The sequence below is a fragment of the Phoenix dactylifera genome, chromosome 14, assembly GCF_051530095.1.
Source record: "Phoenix dactylifera cultivar Ajwa chromosome 14, Ajwa_hap1_PhDact_Kaust_v1.1, whole genome shotgun sequence".
NCBI classification, from domain to species: domain Eukaryota; kingdom Viridiplantae; phylum Streptophyta; class Magnoliopsida; order Arecales; family Arecaceae; genus Phoenix; species Phoenix dactylifera.
The window spans coordinates 26,442,024-26,466,833 of NC_143203.1; the positions used below are offsets into that span (position 1 = coordinate 26,442,024).

At 39.3% G+C, this 24,810-nt stretch overlaps 2 protein-coding genes and 1 pseudogene across 2 annotated transcripts; 1 reads left to right on the plus strand and 2 right to left on the minus strand.

Moving 5' to 3' along the window:
* Positions 1-1,918: 1,918 nt before the first annotated feature.
* On the minus strand, positions 1,919-3,390 carry LOC103697757 (uncharacterized). Its single transcript, XM_026800704.3, has 3 exons — positions 2,901-3,390; positions 2,615-2,770; positions 1,919-2,509 (listed from the first exon to the last, which is right to left on the minus strand). The coding sequence occupies exons 1-3, from the start codon at positions 3,315-3,317 to the stop codon at positions 2,201-2,203; spliced, it is 882 nt and encodes a 293-aa protein (XP_026656505.2). The 5' UTR covers positions 3,318-3,390; the 3' UTR covers positions 1,919-2,200.
* A 9,726-nt stretch (positions 3,391-13,116) lies between these two features.
* On the minus strand, positions 13,117-14,269 carry LOC113461250 (uncharacterized). Its single transcript, XM_088710489.1, has 2 exons — positions 13,440-14,269; positions 13,117-13,305 (listed from the first exon to the last, which is right to left on the minus strand). The coding sequence occupies exon 1, from the start codon at positions 14,261-14,263 to the stop codon at positions 13,637-13,639; it is 627 nt and encodes a 208-aa protein (XP_088566615.1). The 5' UTR covers positions 14,264-14,269; the 3' UTR covers positions 13,117-13,305; positions 13,440-13,636.
* Positions 14,270-20,378: 6,109 nt separating this feature from the next.
* LOC103697764 (uncharacterized) lies at positions 20,379-24,301 on the plus strand (annotated as a pseudogene).
* The last annotated feature ends 509 nt before the right edge of the window (positions 24,302-24,810 follow it).

A 24,810-nucleotide genomic window follows, 5' to 3' on the forward strand; every position in this document is an offset into this window, starting at 1 on the left:
ACCATGAGGTCTCATTTTTAATGTCATGCATATACCATGTTTTTAATTATGTAAGAGCCTAAAGAGGTTCAAATTTTGATAATGATTTCTTTAGAAGATGCTTGGTACAGCAGAAAAAAAAAAAAAGGAGACTTACAAATAAAGGAGGTACCTCTAATATACAATTATATAAGTTTTAATCTGCTTTACACAAAGTTTTGAAGGTATCCTTAGCTTTCACTTGCTACATTTTTTTATAGTGCGGTTCTAAATTCGTGATCCATATATATTGTGTCCAACCGAACATCACACTTGCAACTTTAACCGTAATGAAAGAACTAATAAGACGGCGTCGCAGGCCAAAAGTTGGTGCAATAATTTGGTGGATATGTATAATTTGTATATTATACACATTTGCACAGCAAATAATCTAAAATTAGAAAATGGATTTTTTTAAAAAAAATAGTTAGGTTAGCCATCTTGTCGTAGTTAGGCTGAGTGACTGATATATCTTGGGTTTGAATCAATGCAACCAAAAAATTATTTTCAAGCCAAACTTAGCTGTTTGTTGGTCTAATTTAAATATCAAAGGAACATCATATGTTGAGTCAGACTAAGCCATTTGTGAACTTTCTTCAATTGGAATGTTGCGTCTCTTTTACTTCATGCAAGTTGAACTTTGTTATATTAACATTCGTGCCCTCAATTTTTTTTTTTTTAAGGAATATATCATAAGCCCCACCATCTATTCTAATATACTAGTATCTGAATACTTTACAATTATTATACCATCATTATCTCGTACCAAACTATTTTACAATTAGAAGAATTTTAAACGAAATAATCTATTAAACTGGTGTTGTGTGAAGCCAACTCCCATTCTATAAAAATATTGGGAAAGGAATATGCAAAGCTTATAACAATTATTAGAAATTTACATTGCCATTTTCCTTCTCTGATACTTCTCCAATGATCCTTGAAATGTTAATCATTCTGCCAACATAATTATTGCAGCCTGCGTTAGTTCATTAAGGAAGTGGATTATCGCATATAGCATCACCAACATAAATTACATTATCATCTTCTCAAGCACTCCTTTCCATGACTTTTTTCCCCTGACCGAAGCTTTCCTTCCATAACCTTGGAATATATTATTTGTAGAAAAACACCATTTTGTCGCAAAAATAATTCCCCTTCTCTCTCTCTCCTTTGACCAATTATGTTTTTTTTTTCCCTCACACATACCGAAGGCTTTCCTTCCCCAACCTTGGAATATATTATTTTTAGAAAAACACCATTTTGTCGCAAAAATAATATATTCCAGGCTTTCCCCCTTTTCTCTCTCTCTCTCCCTCCTTTGACCACTTATGTTTTTTTTTTTCCTCCTCACACCTATGTCTCCGGTCTTTTTCTTCTAGATCCCAGGGTAAGGTGGCGATCATGCACAGTTTTTCTTAAACTAAAAAAATAAATAATTAAAAGCCGGGGTAGAAGTGCCTGTGAAAACTTTTACCACCTCTAGAAGTGGTGCGATCTGTGGACTAGGTTGTGCTGCTCATAGTTTTCATCTCCACTGTCCCGTGGGGAACACCAGAGCCTATGAGACAGAAAAAGAGCCTGGGAAAATTTTCAAACCCGGAAGTCCAAAGCAACCTTTCTTGTCGAAGCCGTCGGCCGGGGAGGGAGAAGGGGTGGGGGGACGGATGGATGGATGGATCTGTCACGAGGGACTCGCCTGAACCTGGCCACGATTGAGTAAAAATCCCACCTTTTTCCAAAAGGCAGCACACGAGCTCGATAGCGAGCTAAAGGTAAGAAAAAAAGACGGACTTCTGATGAACCCCTGCACCACTTTAGCTCCCTTCCGAGTTCCATCTTATTTTGTCAGTAGTTGGTGTAGAAGAAAAGATTTGGATTCATCCAATCACCGCAACCCACATGAAGAAAAAGAGGCAATGTGGAATTAAAATAAAAGTAACGTCCACTTAATTTAGATTTTTAGAATTCTTTAAGCTTCATGGAAGGAACTCAGAAGAAGAGAAAGGAAGGTAAGCGACGCCAGTCCCAAGTCTGACCCGAACTGTCCCTCTGCTGTCACTTGTTTATGGTTACAGGCCCGCAGACAAGTACTACTGTTACTCGTGCTTCTTCTGCTACTACACCTAACTAATCCACCACTTCTCTCTCGCTCTCGCTCTCTCTCCCCCCACTTGGATAACTTTTAGGAGGGAAGGTTCACGGAGGAGATGTCGGAAAAGTTGGCCCAGAGCTCCTCGTCATAATAGCACTCCTCTTCCACCTCAGTCGCCAGCGCCGCCTGCATTTGCCTCCACCAGTCTCCGTCGCCGTTGACGCCGCCTCCAGCGATCGGAGTTTGCTCATAGTTGTTGTAGCTGCTGTAACGATCGTGGTTGTTCTCCGTGACCTCTGCTTCAACTTCCGGCTCTGTTTCTGTCTCGGTCTCGCCATTCCTTGCGAACCGGCCCCGAACTCTCGGCCGGCTGTCAGCCAGCGTCTTCCTGCATGCATACTGAAGACGAAATAACAAAGTCAGTAATGGAATTGCAAAATTAAGATAATCGTATGGAAGAATGAAAACAGCGAATCAAAATCAAGAGGAAGACGGGATTCATACAGTGATCTTCTTGTGGAAATTCCTCTGGTTGCGCTTGCTTCGGTACCTCTCGATCCTCTCCTTGCGCTCCTCGGCGCTGTAACGCCCGACCCTCCCTGGTATCGCCGTGCCTTCCTGGTTGTAATTGTCGCCGGACGCTTGCATCCCGTTCATCCCCTGTTCCCGTTAATTTCGTCCACAGAGGGGGTGAGGGGGGGAAAATCCAATATTTTCAGCGATGCATGAATCAAGATGAGATTTTGGGAGATGGGAACGAAAAAGAGAAGGTGCGGGCGCCTTTGGTTACCTGGAGGTCGCCGGTGCTGAAGACCCGCCTGACGGGGCCGGCGTTGAAGTCCAGGTAGTCGCCGGAGGAGGAGGATGGGGACGACGATGGCTGCGGCGGCTGCGGCGGCGGCTGCGGCGGGTGGTGGTGGTGGTGATGCTGGGGGTAGGAGAAGAAGTGTTGCTGGTTGGAGAGGTCGGGAATGCCGTGGGGGAGAGAGAGGGAGTGAGTGCTGCTGCTCCTGGGGAGATGATGATAATAATAAGAAGGAAGAGAAGACGAATAGGGCGGAGAAGAGGAGAAGAGAAGAGGATGGGAGCCGCCCGCGTCGTACAAGGCTTGAGGGGGGGCGGCGGGGCAGCAGACCACGGGGAGGCGGTAGGGGTCGCCACAGGAGGGGGAGGGGGAGGAGGAGGAGGAGGAGGAGGAGTGGAACATGGCTTTGGGGGTTCTTCTGGGGCAGAGCTTTGACTTTGATGGAGAGGACACGGGGCTTAGAAGGCTAGGGGGAGTGGGTTGTCTTATAGGGTAATGAGGAGAGTTAGACCACCAGGATGACGTGGCTAATGACGTTGGCTTGAGAAAGGGGGTTGACCATATCTGGCCCCCGACAAGGATCTCCGAAATATGTGTTGGCTGGGGCCCACTGAGTCTCTCCATGTCTACTTTCGTATTTGGCTTGCTATCAGCTACAACCAAACGCAACCGTATCAACCAGCAATCTAGTATTTCTGGAGATAAATATTTTTTTAGATACAGCGTAGGGGGGTTTTAGACCTACGGTTGTCTTCCAGAATAGGTCATATTTTTTAGTCCTTTTATTTTTTTTGTCTTGTAGCTGTACAAGGCCAAATTTTTTTACGGGAGAACGGACAAGGTGCTTAGGACTGCGCTCAAGGGCTTTGCCCCCCTATTTGTTTATTTCTAATATTATATATATTTTATGATGTTTTTTCTAAAACAAGTATACCTGTCGATGGCTTTCATTTAAATGTGAGCTAAACTTACCCGAGTTAAAATCTAACAAAATTTAAAATTTACACTTTGCTTCAAATCCAGCGCCCTGACATTTTCCCCTGTTTCTCCACTAAGGTTGTTTGCATGACTGAATTCAGCCAATGAGGAGCCAACCTAGGCTAATTTGATGAGTAGATATGCAAACCTAAAGACATCAAGTATGAGAAAGTAATCAGGTGATGCAGTTCTTGAGTATGGACTCCAAGAAATTTCTTGATTGGTATTCAATTGGAGAGAATTAGTGATTCTAATCCTAAATCGAAGAGAATCATCAATAGTGTCTTTCTTATGCATCTTTATCGGTCCTCCTCCAATTTCTTTATTTTGAATATATAGGCTACGGCTTTAGCTAATGTGAGGTCGTAATTCTACACAAGCTGCCATATTCTGAACACATACAAGGGAGGAGTAACTTTGGAAAACTTGATGGGCGCCATTGAAAGCCAACTTAAAGCTTAATCTTCCTGAGCCGTAGAATTCTAAATTTTTTTTTAAGGTGCATGCTAGGCCCTCTAATACTTTAGTCATTAACATAAATAAGCTCTATGGATGGGATATTGGCATATCTAAAAGCCTCCGTTAGCTTTCTTTCTTTGCTAGATGTTGCTGTATGCGTACCCTGGAGAACGAGATTTTTGTGTGAGTGTGAAACCAAAGGAAAGTGGCCGTCAGCAAAGGCTTAAGCTTTATTCAGGTACCAAAGTAGGAGGATATGGAGGAGGAGAAGAAGGTGCTTTATCACTAACTCTTCCTTTGAACTTCGAATATTTTTTATGAACATCTCCTAATTTAGCATGCCACTTTAATAACAGGTGCAGTCTTAATTTTTTAGGTGGAGTCTTAATTTTTTAGGCTTCTCGAATTTCAGTACATGTATGAATAAAACAAATTGGACCCAATCAAAAGGTAAGATAATGGTGATTCACTTGGCATATGAGTGGCCATAGAGGGTTGTTGATATGGTTGATGCTTGAAAGGGGAAAAAGAGAAGACAGCCATGCTACCAACCTATAAATTGTATTTCACTGATATTTTCTGTAGCATTCACACAAGATAGTTCAAATAATTATGACTGTTGGACATATGCAAATATGTGCACTTTTAAAATGACAACACTCATTTTACCCATCTATAATTGTTTCCAAATTATTGTAATTTTCTTTTTCAGAAATTTAGCATGATTATTTGTCTGCCTATAATTCTTTTAAATTCTAGTTCTATGTAAATATATACATGTATGTACGAACACTGTATGAATGTGTATATGTATATAAATGTGTAACCATGCATGCATATATGTATAATAAGAAATACAGTTGAGTTTTCATCTCTTTGGATTTGCGTATGGAATCTGGGCACTATAACCAGTAGACCTAATTCAAAATTTTTTTAATATGATATAAAAAATAAAGAAAAATGCACTGTTAAGAAATCTTATGAAGACAAATATAAACTGTCATGGTTTAAAAAATTTAAAGCAGCATCATATGCTATGGTCTTAACAAAAGTTGATTTTTGATAATTCTTGTTAGAGGAATTTTCTCAACCCCAAAATATGGCATATTCCAAACAAACCACAAAGATGGCAGGGATGATATTTTCCCTTTTCATTAGAATAACAATATTTGTTTCGATAACACAGATAGTATTATACCATTCTAGCATGAGTACAACTACAAAATCAAGAAAGAAAAGTGGATGAAGGGGGAGGCGAGAAGGCTCCAGACTATTCTATAATAGACTACTGGAATGCTAAGCAATGAAGGATGCTACCCAATCGGCCGCCCCGATCGCCTCCTAGAACACATGTGTGACCCAAGCGTCCAGACGACCCCGCAGCAAGCCACAAGTATCAGTATTCTAATGGGAGAACAAGGAGACGGACTGAAACCGCTGCCTTCTTAACCTTGTCCACGCCAGGTCTGATATCCGATGTCCATGGCTTCATCGCTAGGAGTTGGCCAACCACAACCAACGGCTCATCGAATAGAGCTGAGTTCCAGTCATCTTCGCACCGGAAACGGAACATCTGGTGGTCCTCCGCCATCGAATTGACCTCCATGTCATCCTCCAACTTCCCCTGAGTTTTGAAATTATGGGCAACCTACTCAATGGAAACCATCATCCTAAGGCTTTGAGCTACGATTGCCGTCGTCTCCCACGCCTGCCTCGCCGTCTCGACCCTTCCACCGGCAGCTCTACAACACCCACAAAATAGCGATAGAGATCTAGTGATTCGTCCACTAGGGTTGTCGAGGAACATCCTGCACTAGTCCAGACTACGTCCAGGAGCCCACGCTTTGCTCCTGGTTCTGCCAGTCCTCATTGCCGAAAGATCTCTTCACCGGCCTTCCTCGCCGGCCTTGAAAGCCTCAAGGCACACGATTTCTAAAGCAGAATATGAACTACACCAAGTGTTTTGGCCATATAACAGCAATCATTCAGATGCGTTGTATGAGCCCCAAAACTACTTTTTCAATAAAAAATATCACCACATCTCTCACCTATAATGGAATTTTCCTATATCTCAATTTGTAGAGGATTCCCACTCGGTCTTTACTTACCCAGCTAATATCATTCCTTTCCAGGTGGAAATGGCTGTTTGAAAAGCTTTGAGACTGGTTGGAAGCATAAGATTCCAAAACTTTTATTATAGTTTTGAGTCAGCCTCCAGCTACACTAGGATATATATATCACTAACCATGCAAGCAGCAATTCCACAATTTGCTTTTATAATAAAAACTCATCGGTTAGCTACCTCACTGTAGGGTTTTGCGTGGCATAATATATATATATATATATATATATATATATATATATATGTTCTAGGTGTAGCTCGAGAGCACAAGCACTTGCATGGTCCATCGCCCACTGGCCTTTGTCGCTGTAGATAGAAGATTAGAGAGAGAGAAGGAGGGGGCCACGCCAACCAGAAGTCGACACATCTCAATCAACTCAAGGATATCACTTTGAGTCTGGTCAACAGGAGGTCAACTTCGTGATTAAGATTTGACAAGACTGTTTCAGTCGAATCAGTTTGTAGTCCTGAGAATGCTCGAATGCATTGCCATTGTCTTTTTCCTTGTCATCAAACTCGCATATATGGTCCTAGATTTCTAGCCAATCAAGTAATTCCCAAAGTCTTTAACCATGCAGGGCGCTTTGATCTTTGTTGAAGTTTTATTTATCATGAACACCGCCACCCTAATCTATTCCTTTTTGCCTGTCCGTCTAGACATTGGCCAGAGGGAGACAACCTCAATTGGGGGTGGATGGGTGGAAAAGAGAAAGCAATGAAAAGAACAGCCTCAGACCTCCATCCCATTCTCTCACGCTTCACCACCTCTACTCTCTGCCCCTATCCTCCTTATCATCTAATCATGTCCCTCACGGAACATTCACCCAATTCAATCTTAGAACTGTTACTTATTATTTAACGGGCCCACCAAAAATAATTACTTATAATTTGAAATGCAAATGCAAAATAAAATACTTTTTTCCCCCTTTTTTTTTTTTAAAAAAAGGGCAATCTTTCTCTCTCCAGATTTTGTGAGTTTATAACGTGAGAGGCCATTGGGTGCAAGTATTGGTCATGAGATGTATAACATGAGTTTCCCATTGGAAGCATAGTCCCTGGATGATGATGAGTTGTACTAAATTTGTATATATTCATCGTCGTCGTCATCGTCGCTGTCATCATTTTCTCGTTGGCAAAAGAATGGCAAGCTTCTTCCTACAGTGAACTTATGCTGAGTGGTCTCTCCATCAACTCCATCGGGAACTTTGATTCAATTAAAGCGTACGAACTCAAACATGATAAGAACTTAAAAAAAATCTGGCCCCTCTTTAAGAAGCCACCAACCAGGAGCCCACCTTTGGACTCTTTAGCTCATGACCAACTACCAGGGTAGGTCCTCCTTCTGTTGCTCTCTAGCAAGCTCCCTGGGGTGCAACCTCTACTTCGCCATGTTGTCATCAGACCTCATTTTCCTTTCCATATTCCAAAAGAACACGATATAAGAACTCACTCACAAGAGACACCCTTTTAGTTTAATTAAATTTTGATGGATCTCTACTTCATCTAGCTGCATCATGTGGATCAAGTTTTGTTATTCGCAATTATCAGGGAATAGTTAGTCAGCAACTCCCACTTGGGCACTAAATTTCTGTATAAAAACGTAAAATTTCCATCCATGAGGACTGGAGAGACGGGGACCAACCGGTCCGAGATTCTTCTTCAATGTCCAATTCAAAAGGTCCTCCTCCAATATGGCGATGACCTTCGACAGAGAGTAAAAAGTATATGAAGATGGGATGCAATCTCTTAACATAGTGCTGATTATTCGGTCAGAGCATTGGTAAGGTGGGCTTCTCACTTCCCATCAATATACCTCTACAGGTATCCATACTCAAACTTGCATTTGACTACATAGTAAAAAGAAGGCCCCACCACTTACATCCTGAACCAGAAGAGAGGAAACCCCATGAAACAAATGAAGAGAGAGAGAGAGAGGTTTTAGCTGGCAAACCTACTATAATGCATAAATGCCATATAAGTTAGAGATGATTAGCTTATAACTCTCTTTTTTTAAAGTGCTTTGAGAATAACCTGAACAATAGCAAGCATCTACACGTCCTCCATTGGATACTTCCAACAGGCTTCTATTCCCTTCGATTAGTCTTGTAAACATTTTTGGACAAACAAGGAGCTAGAGGCTAGGTCATCAGCTAGAAGGATTAGAAATTGCCATATCTCTGCAAGGACGGTCCTCGCAAGCATTTCCCCACCTCTCTGAGGTCCATCAGACTCCTCTGATCAAGTCATCAAGCTCCAAGGGGACATCGGTCCTATGAGGCCTGGGTGGGGGGAATGATTCCTTCTTCCTTTGAACAATGCCTGGCTGCAGAGATACCAGACAAAGCTCTCGAGGCATCGATGGTTGTTTCAGGCATCCATTGGCTGGCAAGTGTGTTGTTGCAGTCACTGGTTAATTGATGCTATTTCGGTCATCCATTGGCTGGTAAGCAAACAGAAAGTGATCCAAGCCGCTCCGAGCCTGATCATGTCCTATTCCTCCACAGATTCCATGAACCCCACCTGCAGGTCCACCCTCATGGGCTACGTATCCCATTGACGTAACCTGACAGTGCAAGATCACCACCATGGTGGCCACGGCCAAACCAACATGATAAAAGTCCGCGCGCACCCACCGATATCATCACTTGCAGAGAGCTTTTGACCCTTCACATGCAACAAACTGGAGATCCCACTTGCAGCCTCAGTGCTGCAGACTTCATGAAGATTTCTTGAATGCCTCTTAGCCTCTGAGATCGAGCTCACAAGGTTGCTGGTCAGCTTATTACCCGTCGATTCGAGCAGACGAGAGCTTTTAATAAAAGCTAATGAGCCATAAGAATCTGTAGTTCTACGGTTAATTACAACTTCAACGACGACTACTGCTCGAGCTCTTATGGTTGCAGGTCAGATGTCAAACCGACCAGATCAAGCACCAAATTATGCACTATGGCAGTAAATGAGCCATGAAAAGCTATAGTTTCATACGCGGTTTCGGTTCTTCTCTCCTGCTCGCCTGTGCTTTCACTCATAGGTAGCAGCATGTAGGAATCGAGTGGGAAGATTAGGACATGGTGCAATCCTTATGGTTTTAGGCTTTTCTGGTAGCAGGTCAACAGGCAAAACAGTCGCACCACTACACCCGGAAGTGGGGATGCAATTATTGGCCAGTTGATGGGCATCAAGTACTTTGCAGAATGCCATCTTAAACGTTAACAGCTTATATATGCAACTACGATTGCCGTAATTAAGAGTTGAGGGCTCGCATGGCCAATATTCTCCTATATATATTTTGGCATTGAAGACACTCTGGGTTGACATGTGATGTGAATGGGTGGAAATGGGATGCAGCAGGGCTCGAGGTGACAGGAGACACATAGCTACAAATGCGACATCAAAAAGTTTGAAGTAGACCATTTCTCTTCTAGTAGCACGAGCACTACTTTTTACGTGCCACCACCAAAGTGATAGGAAGAGATAAGGAGGATTTGCTGCACCCTATGGAAGAAATTATTTCCTTTTCCCCCAGGAAAGAGACCTCTTTTTCTCCCCCAACATCCCATGCTTCTGAGCCACCTTAAGACTGGCATCATAAAGAACATTCAATGTAAAATTCACAGATTCACTTGCCATGCATACAGATAACACACGAGTTGATATGGGCATGTGGTTTTTGGAAATTCCAAAATTTCCAAAATTTACTGTTCCCATCAAGATTCTCTCACAGCAAAATGAATTCCTATTTAATGTTTTTCGGAACTGGTGAAGTCCAGCAACGCGGGGAATTCAACAATCAAAACCTGGAGTGTCGTTGAATCTTTTAGAAAACTCAGCTTCAACTTAGAAGCATATGTTGGTTAACTGATGAAGAAAAATGCAATTGCTCCTCAAGAACTTGTAAGAAAAAGGGGAATCCACAAAGGTTTTCCTGCACAGATTCATAAAACTATGGAAGCCCTTTGGGCAAGCCGAGGCATTCTTTAACCAAATTAACAGGGCAACTGTTTACCTTCAGAACTATAATTATTTGATAAAATCTTTGCAACCATCTTCAAAGGCTTAGCATTTTTTCTGAATACCCATGAATTTCTAGTCATTCAACACCATGGCCAGTGACAAAGCTTTCCTCATCACTCAATCTATAGCCATTTTTAATTTTTGCACATAAATAGCATGTCTTCCAATTTTCCTTCCACAATGAAAGTGTGCATTGAAAAATCTGAACAGAAATATACCTGTCATTGAAAGTTCTAGATGCCTTTCCTGTTTCTTTATCACCTCATACAGGTGTCCAAGTACACATGCATTCTCAGCCACATGCGCCGAAAGCATCAAACATGGAGTAAGAAGATATTGCATCACTATAGAAGGTCAAACCTAATAACTGGCTAGCATGAAAAACATCCTAGAAAAATTTTGACTCACAGAGTTCACAATGTCAGTAGATTATATGAGATGGAAAATTGCCCAATAAGTTACTCCGATGTTCATAATATAATGTCATGGCAACAAAGTTTTACAGTTCCAATCAATTGTAAGGAATATGTGAACGGAGTAAGATAATAACAAACAGACAACATGAAGCTGATCTGACAATTTGTCTGAGTGAATTTTTGCCTGAAGGACCCAATTGATTAAGATGGACTGGACCAGCAGCAAAGAGATTGCAGAGGAGCACATCAGAGCTTTGGGTCAAGTCAGACGGCACAACTGATCATTGCATTAGATATCAAGGAAGTCAATTTCAAGTCCACACATAACATGATCAGTAAAGGTTTGCTAAACTAATGGTGTAAATTAAAAATGAAAAAGAAATGATAAGGTATTCAACAGGACTTGGATCCAATTGTTGGCACCCCTCTCTAGGCCCGGAGTTCAAACCCTATTGGTGGTCTAATACCACTGTATTTCTCAAAAAAGAAAAAAAATTAAAAAGAGAAAGAAAAAGAAGAAAGGAATATGATCAGGTCACATGTTCACAATCTAGTTATTAGACTTAAAAGGTATGATTATGGGAGATTTGTAGTGTTGCATGGACGTGAATATGAGAATCAAATCCAGACACATGTCAAAGTGTTTGACTTGGCAAGAGGGAAGAAAAAGAAGATATGGGATACATAGATAAATGATTTTAATTAAATAATATATTTAAATATTGCATAAAAGAAAATATTAAAAATATTATATGTCTAAGTTTTCAATGTGCATGCTGCTCATCCAAACTTATGAATTAGCTCAAGAATCTTATGAAAAATGGCATTTTTCAAGGTTACTTCAAAACTTACATTCTTGACCAATGTTTAAGAATGATAGAAGTTGCAATTACGTATCCAACAAACAGATTTTAGGTGCTGGACACGAGTGTCCAGATAACACAGGAAAATTTGAGGTCAGTTTAGCTTTTCATTTTAGTGATATCAAGATGTAGAAATTATAAACTTGAAACCTAGTATGATAAAAATATTTGACTGAATTATTGACGTATAATTATGTGAGCTTAGATCTCAGCATAAGCAGGTTATTGGACATTGTAGGAGACTTTATTCAGCAGACAAGTAACAAGCAATCCAACAAGGTAGAAAGCATTTTTGCTAGCATTCCCCATGACGTTGGTCAATTCTTTGGATAGACGATACCCACTTTCCAGCTACCTCATACCAGTAACCACTTATCACCAATGTATTTTGATACGGCAAACCAAGATGGAAGATGTTTTAGAAAACCAAGGTATCAGATTGTGCTGTAATCAGAGTCATAAACAGTAAAAAAGTGAATAATCATACATATGATTACCTAAGAGCTTGAATGGAATCATGATTTTCCTTTAGACTTGAGAAGCTAAAAGCTGAAACATACTGGCAAAAGCTTAGGGGAGATCAAAATTGTTTCGACCATAAATTTGTTAGCACGTTTATTGTTTCATTCAAGAATAGTTCGCAAGGAATGTTGTTTTTCAATCACTAATATTCTGCTGAGGAAAGAGGCTCTGCCACAAGACTATAATCCCCAGTACATAAAACCCAGCTAAAGTAGCCATATACCACACAAACATAGGAAGATCATCTGGCTATAGCACAAAACTATGAAGTTCATGCGATCAACGGTGCCCATCATTTCAGAGTTTTGGCCTTCGGCATTCAAGAAAACAGGCATCCTACCTCATGCTAGTACTTGGCAATGCAATGTTTATTGGAGGGCTTGAACGCACATTTCTATGAAGGCCATTGTTCAAGGATGCATGATCTCTAGCTGGTATACTGATAGGATTGGGTATGAAAGACTTAACAAGCAGACAAGAATAATAAAATTCCCTAATTCCCCATGAGACACAAGAAACTAGGTTTTGACATGGTATTCATCTTTCATGTATATACATGTTACCCTCAGGCATACAAGACAAGCAGAACTCAGTTCTCAAGCTGTCGTTATTAGATTAATGAGCAAAATATTCTAATCTCTACACTCATAATTGGGAGTACAATAGTTGTTGCAAATGATGAATTTGTTGAATACCATCTTAATTTACCCAACAAACAGCAAGGACCATTCGTACAAAATTTGCTCGTGCAATTAATCTTTTTTTCCTTTGTTTTCTGTTAATTGAGACTTACTGACAACAAGCACCAAGAGATAAAGCACATTGCAGAATGGGAAGAAGTAATAGTATTAATAAAAATGTTCGTTAAAAGTTAAAAATCACTAGACATCCTTACAAATGTTTTCTTAGTCTTTGGAATTGCCATTTTTTCTTCTTGAAAAGCATTGGCTTAATCAAACCCTTGCAAGGCAATGGGAGAGCTGGATAGACCAACCTTTGCTTGCTTCCTCGTTTCACTGAATATACCAAAGAGTAACATAAACAATCAAAAAAAGCAAAAGGCAAAAAAGTATTATTAGAAGCTCATTTGGAAACAGCATGAAGATACAACTAGTTCTAAATCAAGCTTCAACTTTGTTGAACATGCTACCTGATTTAGTCTTGCAGCTGCTGAACCATTTTCTATTTTTTCACTTTTGTTAGAAGTCAACTCCTTCGATACTTCATCACTTTCAATCAAAACAACCTCTCCTTTGATCACTTGCTGGGGGCTTTGCAGTACCCCTCCACAAAGATGTGCCATAGGCATTCAAATATTCATACTTTATTTCTTGCAGCATTTCTCTGTCATTTTATTCGCATATCCTTGTCGATGGAACTGGTGAAAAATGACTCATTATCTTCTGATGAAATCCGATTGCTTGCAACACTGATGCCATACATTTCTTCTGAGACATCTGTAGGAGTCTCAATTGCAACTGGAACATTGTCAGACAGCTCTGGACTTGCATGATCCTTCAAACATCTATCGGATGACTCGCTGTCCTCAAAAGCATTCGACCATGCCTGATTAGCTTTAGATGATAAGAGATTTTCTTCGCCAGTAAGCTTGCAATCCTCCAATACTGCATTATATAAAAGCACATCAACTATACCAGAAATCCCACGTACACTGGAACTTTTCAGGTCCTCATTGACCACAACATCTGGGCTAGGCTCTTCAGCATCAGCCAATGATGTTTCCAAGTCAACCAATGAAACCAAAACATTTATGACAGACTTTTGCCGCTCTAATGGTGTTGTAGCCATTGGCACCCTATTCTCATCTAGAAATTCATTAGATGTCTCTTGCAGTGCAACATCATCAGTTGCAGCAAGAGGGGTGTCATTTCTCATTTGCAGAAGCAGATGACTCCAATTTCTTAGGAGAGGAGATCTGTGTTTCATGTTTACTGAATCAGAAGGGTGTTCCATCAGCTATTGATGAGAAATCAATTGCATTTGAAATTTAGACAGTTTGCTGGCAGAAGAGAAAAACTTTGTGTCCAACAATGGTGAATCACGTTGCCCAGTAGAGATAGGATCCCCATTGTTACAGTCACCAAACCAAACCCTTTTAGAGTCCAACTGTTCATTAGGCAAGATTCTTTCAATTCTGATAGCTTCCTTATAACAATGCTTCTTTCTTAAGGCAGTAGCTACTAGCGACCTGCATTCCAATGAAACAAGCTAATATGAATCATAAAAATTTAAAAAAGGAATAAACAAAAAATGCATAAGATTGATTTCAATGATATCAGAAAAGAATAAAGTATACTAGATCTGCAGTTCTCAGAAATAGATGATTTCGGACTCTATAGAGAGGCCAAGAGAAAATGCTGATAAATTTGCATCATCATATGGCCCTCTAATTTCATTTACCGTGAAACGGCACCTGAAATGATGAGATTCTTCCCTCGTGTCCAATCCACTAGGAGCTGTGAGTTTAAGATACGAACCTTTAGATGACAGAGTTGATATCTAGCTATTAAATAATAGCTAGCTGGCATACTTGATAAGGCATCTGATATATGCAGTACAGGAAAGATTGATGTTGTGAACACTCATGTAATAAAAAGCAGCCTGTTTTCGTTGATTGAGAACAAAGTATCACAAGATATGCAAACACAACTATACTATTCCTCCCAGTATTTCCATGATCTTTGATTTTATTTAATTCCTCAAGTTATCTACCAAGAATCCAGAAAAAGGAAAAAGTAAGCCTTGACAATAACTTCTACTTGAGCATTGCTGCAAGACACTGCACTGACATCTTCTTCGACAAAGCAACCAGATTGTAGCTGTCTTAGTGTCTTACTGATCTGAAATTCCAGCCAAAATTTACAGCACATTGAGGTGTTACTCAAGCTTATACATGAATTAGCTAGACATAATCCTTACCTAATTAACTGCAAGAGATTGATATGTGAAGTGAGATATTAGCTTGTAGCAACTTTATCCCCAACTCTCTAGCCCAATATGGCTGTCCCACTATGAACTGGATATGGGTAGGGCTTCACACATGGCAGTTAAATGAAATGTCAAGCCACTACTTTATGCACAGGGTATAGTTCCAGTGATGTCGCCAAAAGCAGATAACGGCTAGGATCTGAAAGCATTATAAGCCTTCATTGCATTTTAATAAACCAAAATTTGACAGCAGCTTTCAGAAACTTTATTATTCATGTTATTACTGCCACTATATGCTATTATGGCAAATGATGGCTAATAATAGCAAAATAAAAGCATTATGGATATTTTCTGTTTGAAATTATTATTATTTTGTATTTGTATAATTCCCAATCTAGTATCTACGCCCACAGGTACAATTTATAGTACAACCAAGTGCAATTATGTAGATTAGAGTCAATCAAGGTGACTCCAGATTTTCCACCCGAGACCAAACCTGATTAGACAATAAAGTCCCGGATCAAATCTAAACATATAGTATAACCGGATCTAAATCAGCTACAGTTCAACTCAAACGCTGACATATGGACCCATTTGCACTGTTCTTGAAGGTCAAAAATTGTTCTTCCCCATACAAAGCCTCCTTCCGTAGTCACCATCACCAATCCTTTACATGGCATGCAATAAAGGAAAACTTTTAACTGGTTAGGCAACATATTTTATTAAAATAAGTGCTCCGGAAAGAGAATTTTCAGTCGACTCCTCCTTCCTTTGTGTGCATGTGTGTATGCATAGTGTTTCCATGCTTACAATGAAACAAAGGAAGGAAATAAGCACAAATCTAAAATAGTAGAAAATTATAGCACAAATTCAAAATAGGACAGCCTAGCGCATAACTCTAAAATTTAGAGGCTACAGTTTTTATGATCAATAATCAAACTTGCATCAACACTCCTATGAACTGTAACAGTTTTCTGGCAAACAATAATGAGTGGACATAAGATGGACTCTATGTACAAAAATGACATATTTCTGTCTAAAACTAGTTGGAAAGAAGTTCTTCCTCTATTATAGTGAAAAATATGATATTGCAAGACAAAGGCAAGCAAAGTAAATAGTCCAAAACTACAACAAAATTTAATGCATTGATTTCAGGAATAAAATTTTAGCTTCAATGCATATGATCCATGTATTCTGGCCCTTACCAAATGCTTGCAAGCTTTGGAACGAGTCAGTTATATCGTACAAATGGTTCACTTTAATTTATTTACTAAAGCAAGCTGGGTGAAGCAAATTTACTAATTGTAATGAGTGACTATTTTCCTTGGCATCTGATAGCATCTAATCTCCTGACGCGAACATCCACAATAAGGTGAAAGTATTTTATCTCAAAATGTAACCCAAGCTGCAGTCAGATCAGGTATGTATTTGGTGAGCAGGAAATTATGCTAGAGTTTTAAGTTAATACATTTATGTAACAAGGGAGCATATAACTTCATAAAGAAAATTAATGTGCAATCTCATACAGCACCTAAATAGCAACTTCTACCATTGGAAGCCTTAAACAAAAGGAAGTTTCTGACAGAAGCCTATTGAAATTATATCAACCTGTGAGAAGATAATTCTTGTTGGGAATAGTCAACCAACACCAAATGTGAACTTAAAAGTAAATTATAATCAAGGAATGTTATGACAAGACATGAAGAATATAAATATATAGCAGTTCTATGATACATGGTAGATCACACTACAATGATACATCAAAAAGGATAAAACTTTGCTGTTACTAAGATTGTCTTTTCCAATTTGAAGATGCCTATGAAGTTGCAATGGACTAATCCGCCCTTGGTAGGAGCAATCAGCAAGAAAAGATCTGTATGGTTTACTGCTGGGATAAGTTTTGATAGTTAAGATTTACAGTTATGGGATATTTTGAACTTGCTTTTGGCTTAAAAAAAATTCACTACATCAATGACCATAAAATATGATTGCTGACGGTAAATATTTCTGTCTTCTTTTGAACAGACTTTAGCACAGTTCATGTCCATCACCTAGAAGGAAAGAAAATGCCCATCCAAAATACATACAGTAGTTCACTGTAAGAAAGTGCCTCATAGACTGGGATCTCTTCCAGTCTTCAAGTCGACCACCCATTTAGCCAGACAATGCTATGACCCTGTAAGACACTTGCGTACATTATCTACTTCATCTTAAATTACATCAGACTGATAAAATTAATAACTCACCCATATAACAGAATGGAATCCATTTTCTCATTTTCTTAATAAGAAGATGAATAAAACAAATCATCAAGAAATGAATTGACACTGATTACCAGAGTACTGATTGCACTGGTGATCAGGGTTCTAAATCTATTGCCAGTGCATCAATGATTTGTAGGAATGGCTAAAGTGATATAGGTTGGATAAATAAGGAGGGCAATTGATTAAGGTCCAGGGAATATTGGTTCAGTGAACCTAAAATATCCAAATCTGTCTGCAGTTTCTTTTCTACAGTCTAAATCAGTAACAACTTTCTTTTAGAGAGCATTGGTATGATTCTTCTTCATAACCTTGAGGAGAAGTTTTCATCTCATCTATTACTGAATAAAAGTTCAGACGGAATTTGCATTCCTCGTACCTCCCCAAAGCCAACATGAGTCTACCACCAACTGAGAGTATTGATGAGTGGCTTTAGGCCTGGAAACACCTTACCCTCCACTGAAATTGGAACAAAAACTAGAAGTCCATTCCTTATATGAGTTGTGGACCTATGTTTAGCCATAGAGAAAGCCTTCAAGAAGGTTTTGAAGCGTCGGAAACTTCATGTAACTGTACATCTATGTTTCTTTCCTCATGAAGGGGAGGCCCCAGACTGCAATAACAAAGGGATACTTCAAGAAACATATTCTTGGCTTTGCTTTCCTCTCTTCAGGATTTGATCTCCTCTCCTTTTATATCACCTTTTATATTTGGAAAATTGGATAAAGCTTCCAACTTTCCTCTTCTCACCTCGATTTTTCAATATCGCAAGGATATGTTAATTGCTAGAAAATACAAATTGAATATTTTTTTAATAAAAAAAAGAGGAAAAAACTTTGTATTATTTGGTTCTCAGTTGTGGGAAGTAAAACGTGTACTTGGGGTCTGGTATCAGACAGTCACAATGTCATGCACTGCCAATGGTTTATTTGAATTAAAACACATAGCGTGATTCCACTGCTGAGCTTTTATTGGAAACCCTCGTATAAAACGAGTCGTAGAATGGGAAAATAAAAGCATATACACAAGCAAGAAGCATTATACCTCAGAGAACTTGCAGGCCTCGTCGAAGGTCTCCTGGCTGAGGAGCCGGACAGCGGCAATGTCGTAGGTTCGGAGCACGGGGTTCCCAGGGAGGAGGGAGGCGGCGGCGAACTTGGCGCTGATGGAGACGGTGAGGCGGGAGTACTGGCGGAAGGGGGGCGGAGAGGCGGACGCCGACTAGGTCGCGGTGGAAGGCGACGCCCAAGGCGAGGACGGGGTCCGCCGGGGACGGAACAGCGGGAGAAAGGGAGAGATCTTGCAGCGGTCGGCCTGGGACATGACCCAGCGTTCGTAGGCGACGGCGGTGTACCGAGCTCCATGGCCTTCACCACCGCCTTCCGCCGCACAGCCCGTCGGGCCTTGTTTTCCGGCACGTCGGCTAGGTCACTCTCGAGGTAGGGGACGCTGAGGTCGAAGAAGAGGACCATCGTCGGTGGCGATCGTCGGCGACGGAGAGGGCTTTTATTGGATCTTTTGTGACAGCGCAAGGGCACGACGGCGAACATAGTTAGCCCACCAGCCAAAGAATTTAATTCGAGTATAACCTTTTTCTCAAATTGAACTCCGTTTACCCAGCCACTGCCTTTCGTTTTACCGGGTCGGTATCCGAACCTAGACCCTTTTTAGAATGCCAGGGCCGTTGCCTTTCTCCGGCGACAACTTTCCGCCGAGTCGCCGGAGGAGAACCCATCCCCCCGCCCTTCTCTCCACCGCTCTCCTGCTCGAAACCTCTCTGCTCTCTGGGCGTCACCCTTCTCTCGTTTGTCCCCCACTCGATCGATATGAAGAGGCCGAGATGTGTTCTTCTTCCTGGGATCTCGATTTCTCGTCTCCTCCTCATTTCTTGCGTCTTCCTGTGCTCTGTTCCCGGCAAAGCAAACCAATTCTCTTCTTTTTCTTGAAAACAATTGTTTGTAAATATTTTGCATGGGTTTCCCTCTTATTTAAAGACAGAAAAGAGGGCAAACTGATTGCATGCATATGAAGAAGCCTTGTTGGTCGCATTGTCTTGAGAAAAGTTGGGAGATTTCACAGGTTCTAATTCATATGGTGAGAGAGAGGAAGAGAAAGGATAGAGGTTGGAGACTATGCTAAAGTCTAGTTGAATTTTAGATATGATTTGCAGGAGTTGTAGAAATAATTAAGAAAATAAGAGTTGGCAGCCAGTTTGGATAATAATGGTAGGAGGATAAGTTTTGTTTGGGATAGGTGTGAAATTATTATTGTTCATCAGTTTTTTTTCCTAAAAAAAACTTAAATATGAGCTTGAGGGTGTTTCCTAGGTTTGTTTTTTAAATTCTTTTTCGTTTTCTTCATGCTATGGCAATGGTTGATTTTTGCCCCCAATTGCAATTATATTATTTTCAGTTCATTGAAAATTAATGTAAGAAATTGAAGCAATGTGTCAAGAAATGAAGCTCAGATAAACTTTTTTGAAATATGCTTTTCTGGTAGTCAAAGCATAAGATGTATGCAGGTTGACTGACAGTGCTTGATTGTCGCATGGGTAGTTTCTTTTCCTATAGAAATTTGTGGCTTGCTACATCAACTATGAACATTATGGAAGTTACATCCAATCCAAAAGAGAGAGGGCTTAAGGAATACTAGAAAACATTTGGATATTGAGCTATAAAGGAGTTTGTGGTAGTTGATAGAATAGACAGAATAATTCTGTGCAAATGGAAAAGGATATTTTCTTTTTTTTATTGCATATGTGTGTGTTGATTTATCGAAAGGTTAATATTTGTAAGCACAATGAAGATATTTGTGTGATTTGATGTCTTGCAAGAAAATGCTCTCAAGTTGTCAACTTTATATTGTATTGGTTTCTATGATTATGGGAATATGGGGTGAAGGTTTTGGAGCTTTTAGATTGGGGCATATCTTTTTGCTCAAAGTTGTTGCAGAACTTCTATTTTTCAGGAGGTTTTTCATCAAAGGCAGTTACACTTAGGTCAATCCAATTTTTTAATATTCATGAATTTCTGGCTCGCAATCCAACAATTTATTTTGACTGTAAAGGAGAGAGCAAGATAATATTGCCAGATGTGAAGGAGAAACACTTTTTCTACACTTTCAAGGGCAAAGAGTCTTGGCAGGGTATATTATTCTTTCATTGCATAGATAAGTCAAAATCCATTATGTTGCATAGTTATTTATTATGTTCTTTTTTGTCGTCCACACTTACTAGTTTCTCTTGGTCTAGTGCGAACAAACTTAGATAAATTATATTAGCACAAAATACATAAACAACAATCATTCTCCCATCTGTTCATGGGTAGCGTTAATAACTGTGCTTCACCTTAGGAAATATTATCCTACCATGTCACTAGCTATATACCTTGTTTGGCTTTGAGAGAAGTTTTTACTAAATTTGCAAGCAAGAATTACTTCATATTTGGTCAATTTAAATTACAGCAATCAAAGAAAATTTTAATTATATGATTGGTCCCCATGGTACTCCTATGCTTAAGAATCATAGCTGTTGGAAGCTTGATCTGAGTTATAACCAGAATACACCTTCTTTTGAGTGCTTATAACTAAGGGGGGAATGATTTGGTGATGTGTGATAATAAGGTTATTGTTTTCTGAATCTACTCATGTCCTCGTCATACAGTGAGCTAGTGTTCTACTGCTATGATAACATAAACTCACACTCAAGAATTTTTCTAGAAGTTTGCCAATGGACTTGGTTCCTGCCATTAATCATTAAAAAATTTTTAAAAAAATTAAAAGTTCATGAGTTTTGCCCTTTTTAAAATGTTAATGACTGAATTCTGTTCTTTTCAATTCAGCATTTATCTGGAATTTTTCGTATCACCTAAAGCTAAATATTGTTAAAATGAAAAATTTTGAAAGATATTACCTTCAGCAGAGTCAACATGCCCATCTGGCTGTTGTGCTTCTGTGGGGAATAAAGAGCCTTGTATTTGTTCTTCTTACTATAAGTTGCGGTAGGTTATGGTATGTTCATTCAGCAGCCATAATCATTGTCATGTTCCCATTTAAGAGGATAGAATTCTTATAAAGATGAGATGGGGCCTATAAAAATGTTCATTTGAGCTGTATGCTTTTCTTGTTATAGCAGCAAAAAAAAAAAAATTTCCCACTTGCCTCCAACTGTGATTGAAAATTGAATTTCTCCTCTAATTCGTTATTTAATAGTAAAGTCTGGATATAATTTATTTTTAGATCACACTTTTTTCAGTTTAAAAGGTTTACTTTATTTCGTAGCTAATTTCGTCGATTTAGAATAACATTTTCATGAATAACTGATGCTTTTAATGTTTTTGGTACTGGCATGAAGAATAAATAGAAATCCATCTATGTTTATCTTAGTATGCCTCTCATTAATAAACTCGACATAATGTCTTCAATCGTTTACAGGTTTTAACAGTGGTATACAAATCTGGACATCATGCTGGTAACAATGGTGATCTTAAGCTTTCAGAAAATTTTCTATTCTAAAGAGCATAAAACATCCATAATGTCCTCTCTGTCATCTAAGGACACTCATTTTAAGCAATTAGGTTGAAACTCAATTTTTTCGTGGCTGAGCATGGAACTGGAATTTTGGGTATTTATAGTTTAGAAAGTAGATTTATTATTGTCTAAATTATAACGCGGCATCATGATTTAAGCACCGGCTTAAAGAAAGATATTGACAAATCACCAATATATATCACTTCTATACTAAATTGCATATGGATATTTGTAATCTGATGAAGGCATGGGCATGCTTGAATGTTTTGCTGAAATTTGAGTGGGATCATAGATTTATTACCTCCACTATTTAACCTATAGAAAGGCATATAATTATCTTTCTGTTGGTTCCAAATGTATACGATCGTAGACAATCTTTAAGAAAGGAAATAACTTTGAAATACCATTATCTTTTAATTAGTTCCATCATTATATTAAAGATGCTCTTTGGAAAAGGATAACATCTGATGAAGATCAAGACATCCTTCTTCAAGATCACACTCTCTTTTCTATCTCTGGCTTATCTTCAGCATTGACAGCAGCATTTTTTTTTTTTTTTGGAGAAATAGGAGGGCTAAAACGCCCACCTCCATTTTATTGAAATGGTGAAAGAATATACAAAGTTTACATTGAAATTCTGGGGAAGACAGTATGGAACTGATAATAGATATATTATTTATTTATTTGCCTGTCGGTTGGGAAGTTCAGGGGAGCTAGTTTGCCTCTGACTCAATCAATAGTTGCTGCGGCATCTTGGGTGGTGGTGTTAAAATTTCTGTTATTACTCTCTTTCCATATATGCCAGATGTGTGCCATATCTAGATTGTCTCATTCTTGCTGAATAGAGAGATGCAAGTCATTTGTCCAAGTCGATCAGAGGGACTTGAGTTTGGCTGGTGCAGGCTTGCTAATATTTAAGCAAGCAAGAAAATGTTGCCAAACTTGGGTCGTAAAATTGCAAGATAAGAATAGATGGTCATTAGATTCTGGAGCAGACTGACAAAGCACACAGTTTGAACTTTTGACTTGTTTTTGCTTTGAACTGTTGTCTTTCATCAGCACCACCATGCTGGCGATTATGAAAGTTTGCAGCAATCACTCTCTTAAGCAAAAAATTACAACCTATCGCAGATGTTAAGGCACTTCAACAAATTCATCCTCTCCTGTCTGCAAGTCCTAATAGCAACCAAGGACATTCTTATGTCTGTTTTTGCCTAAGACCTCTACTTACTGAGGGTACTGCCATCTATCAATGTTTTGGCTTTAAATACAGAAACCTAGTTGCCATGAAATGTTTGTGTTCAGGCAGTTAACTATGATATATTATTCTACTTGCAGTCTCTGACAGAGCTTACAGATAATAAGTGCAAGCGCTGTGGTCTGTATGAGATGGACAGTATAAAAACTGATGATGTTTTTGATGAGTGGGAGCTGTGTCTTGATGATTTTATTGATGGGAAATCTATACATTTTAAGGAGGAGTTCAATGCCACATTCATATGCAAGGAGTGTAGAGCTGCTGCTGGTGCAAATCTCTCTCTCTCACACACACACACACACGACTTTGTATCTACTTTGATGTTTTTGCCCCAACGATTTGGTTCACTGTTGTTCCAGTTGTAGATCCTGGTAATTACTTCTAGCTCAAATAGTGGATCTGTTGACAACAAAATGAATGTGGTTCTAGTGATGGTTATCAGTGCATTGGTCTCTGTTATAGCTGCTGCTGGAACAGTTGGTGCATACAGATACTGGCAGAAGAGGAAGAGGGAGCAAGACCGGGCTCGATTTCTAAAGCTTTTCGAAGACGGAGATGACATCGAAGATGAAGTTGGTCTGGAGAAGATATAACAACACACTGTGGCAGAGCTTGATTTTGATCGACAGTATACCATACAGAGAGTGTCATACCAATTTCTGATGGATGTTCAACAGAGATAAGAAAACAGTGTCTGGATCACACACCAAGGGAACTTACGGAGTGGACAAGTACGATGCTCTTTAGAAGAATCCTTGTATTCTTGATATTATATGCCAACATAGTTTTGATGGTGTATATTGTTATTTAGTTGATCTAACAATTGTGAGTTGAAGTATTTTCTTAGTTTTGATGGTTCTCGGACCATGCTGCTCGAGAGCAGCCACTCTTGTATTACTGCTTAATCCAAGTGTCCAAAACATTTTCTCTTTCTTAGTTTTTTGGAGCTCGAGACGGGAGTAGAGGAATAAGCAAGGTCAAATGTTTCGGAAATGACACCAAGATTTGAATGCAGAATATCATATGGAAGAAGGCTGCAAATGCAACTGCTTAGTATAACCAATCAGATTCTAATTACTTTACCAAGCTGCTCTTATCAATGGTTTATGGCCTCATTTGTGGGTGACAGTGAATTCAGATTAAGCTAGTGGCTCTATAACTGACTCACTGTAAATTGCAAGGTTGAAATGCCCATGCCCTGACGCTCCTACAACCCTCAAACTCACTAACTTATGATTTTCTCAGAGAATGTAACGCCCAAAAGATGTTAATTTATGATTTTCTTTTCAGTATGAGAGGCCACAGCCTTCTAAACATTGGAGGATCTAGCATGCCCTCGGGAGATTGCTAAGTTCCTGGTAATATAACACTCCTTTTGCCATGTATTGTGTTATTGCAAACAAAACCAAAGAATTTCAAAAACCATGCAAATTACCACTTGTCCCAAAAACTTAAGCTAATAAGATGAAGCGGATTTATTTATATATTTTATATTTTTTTATATTCTTTCTTACATATGGGCCAAA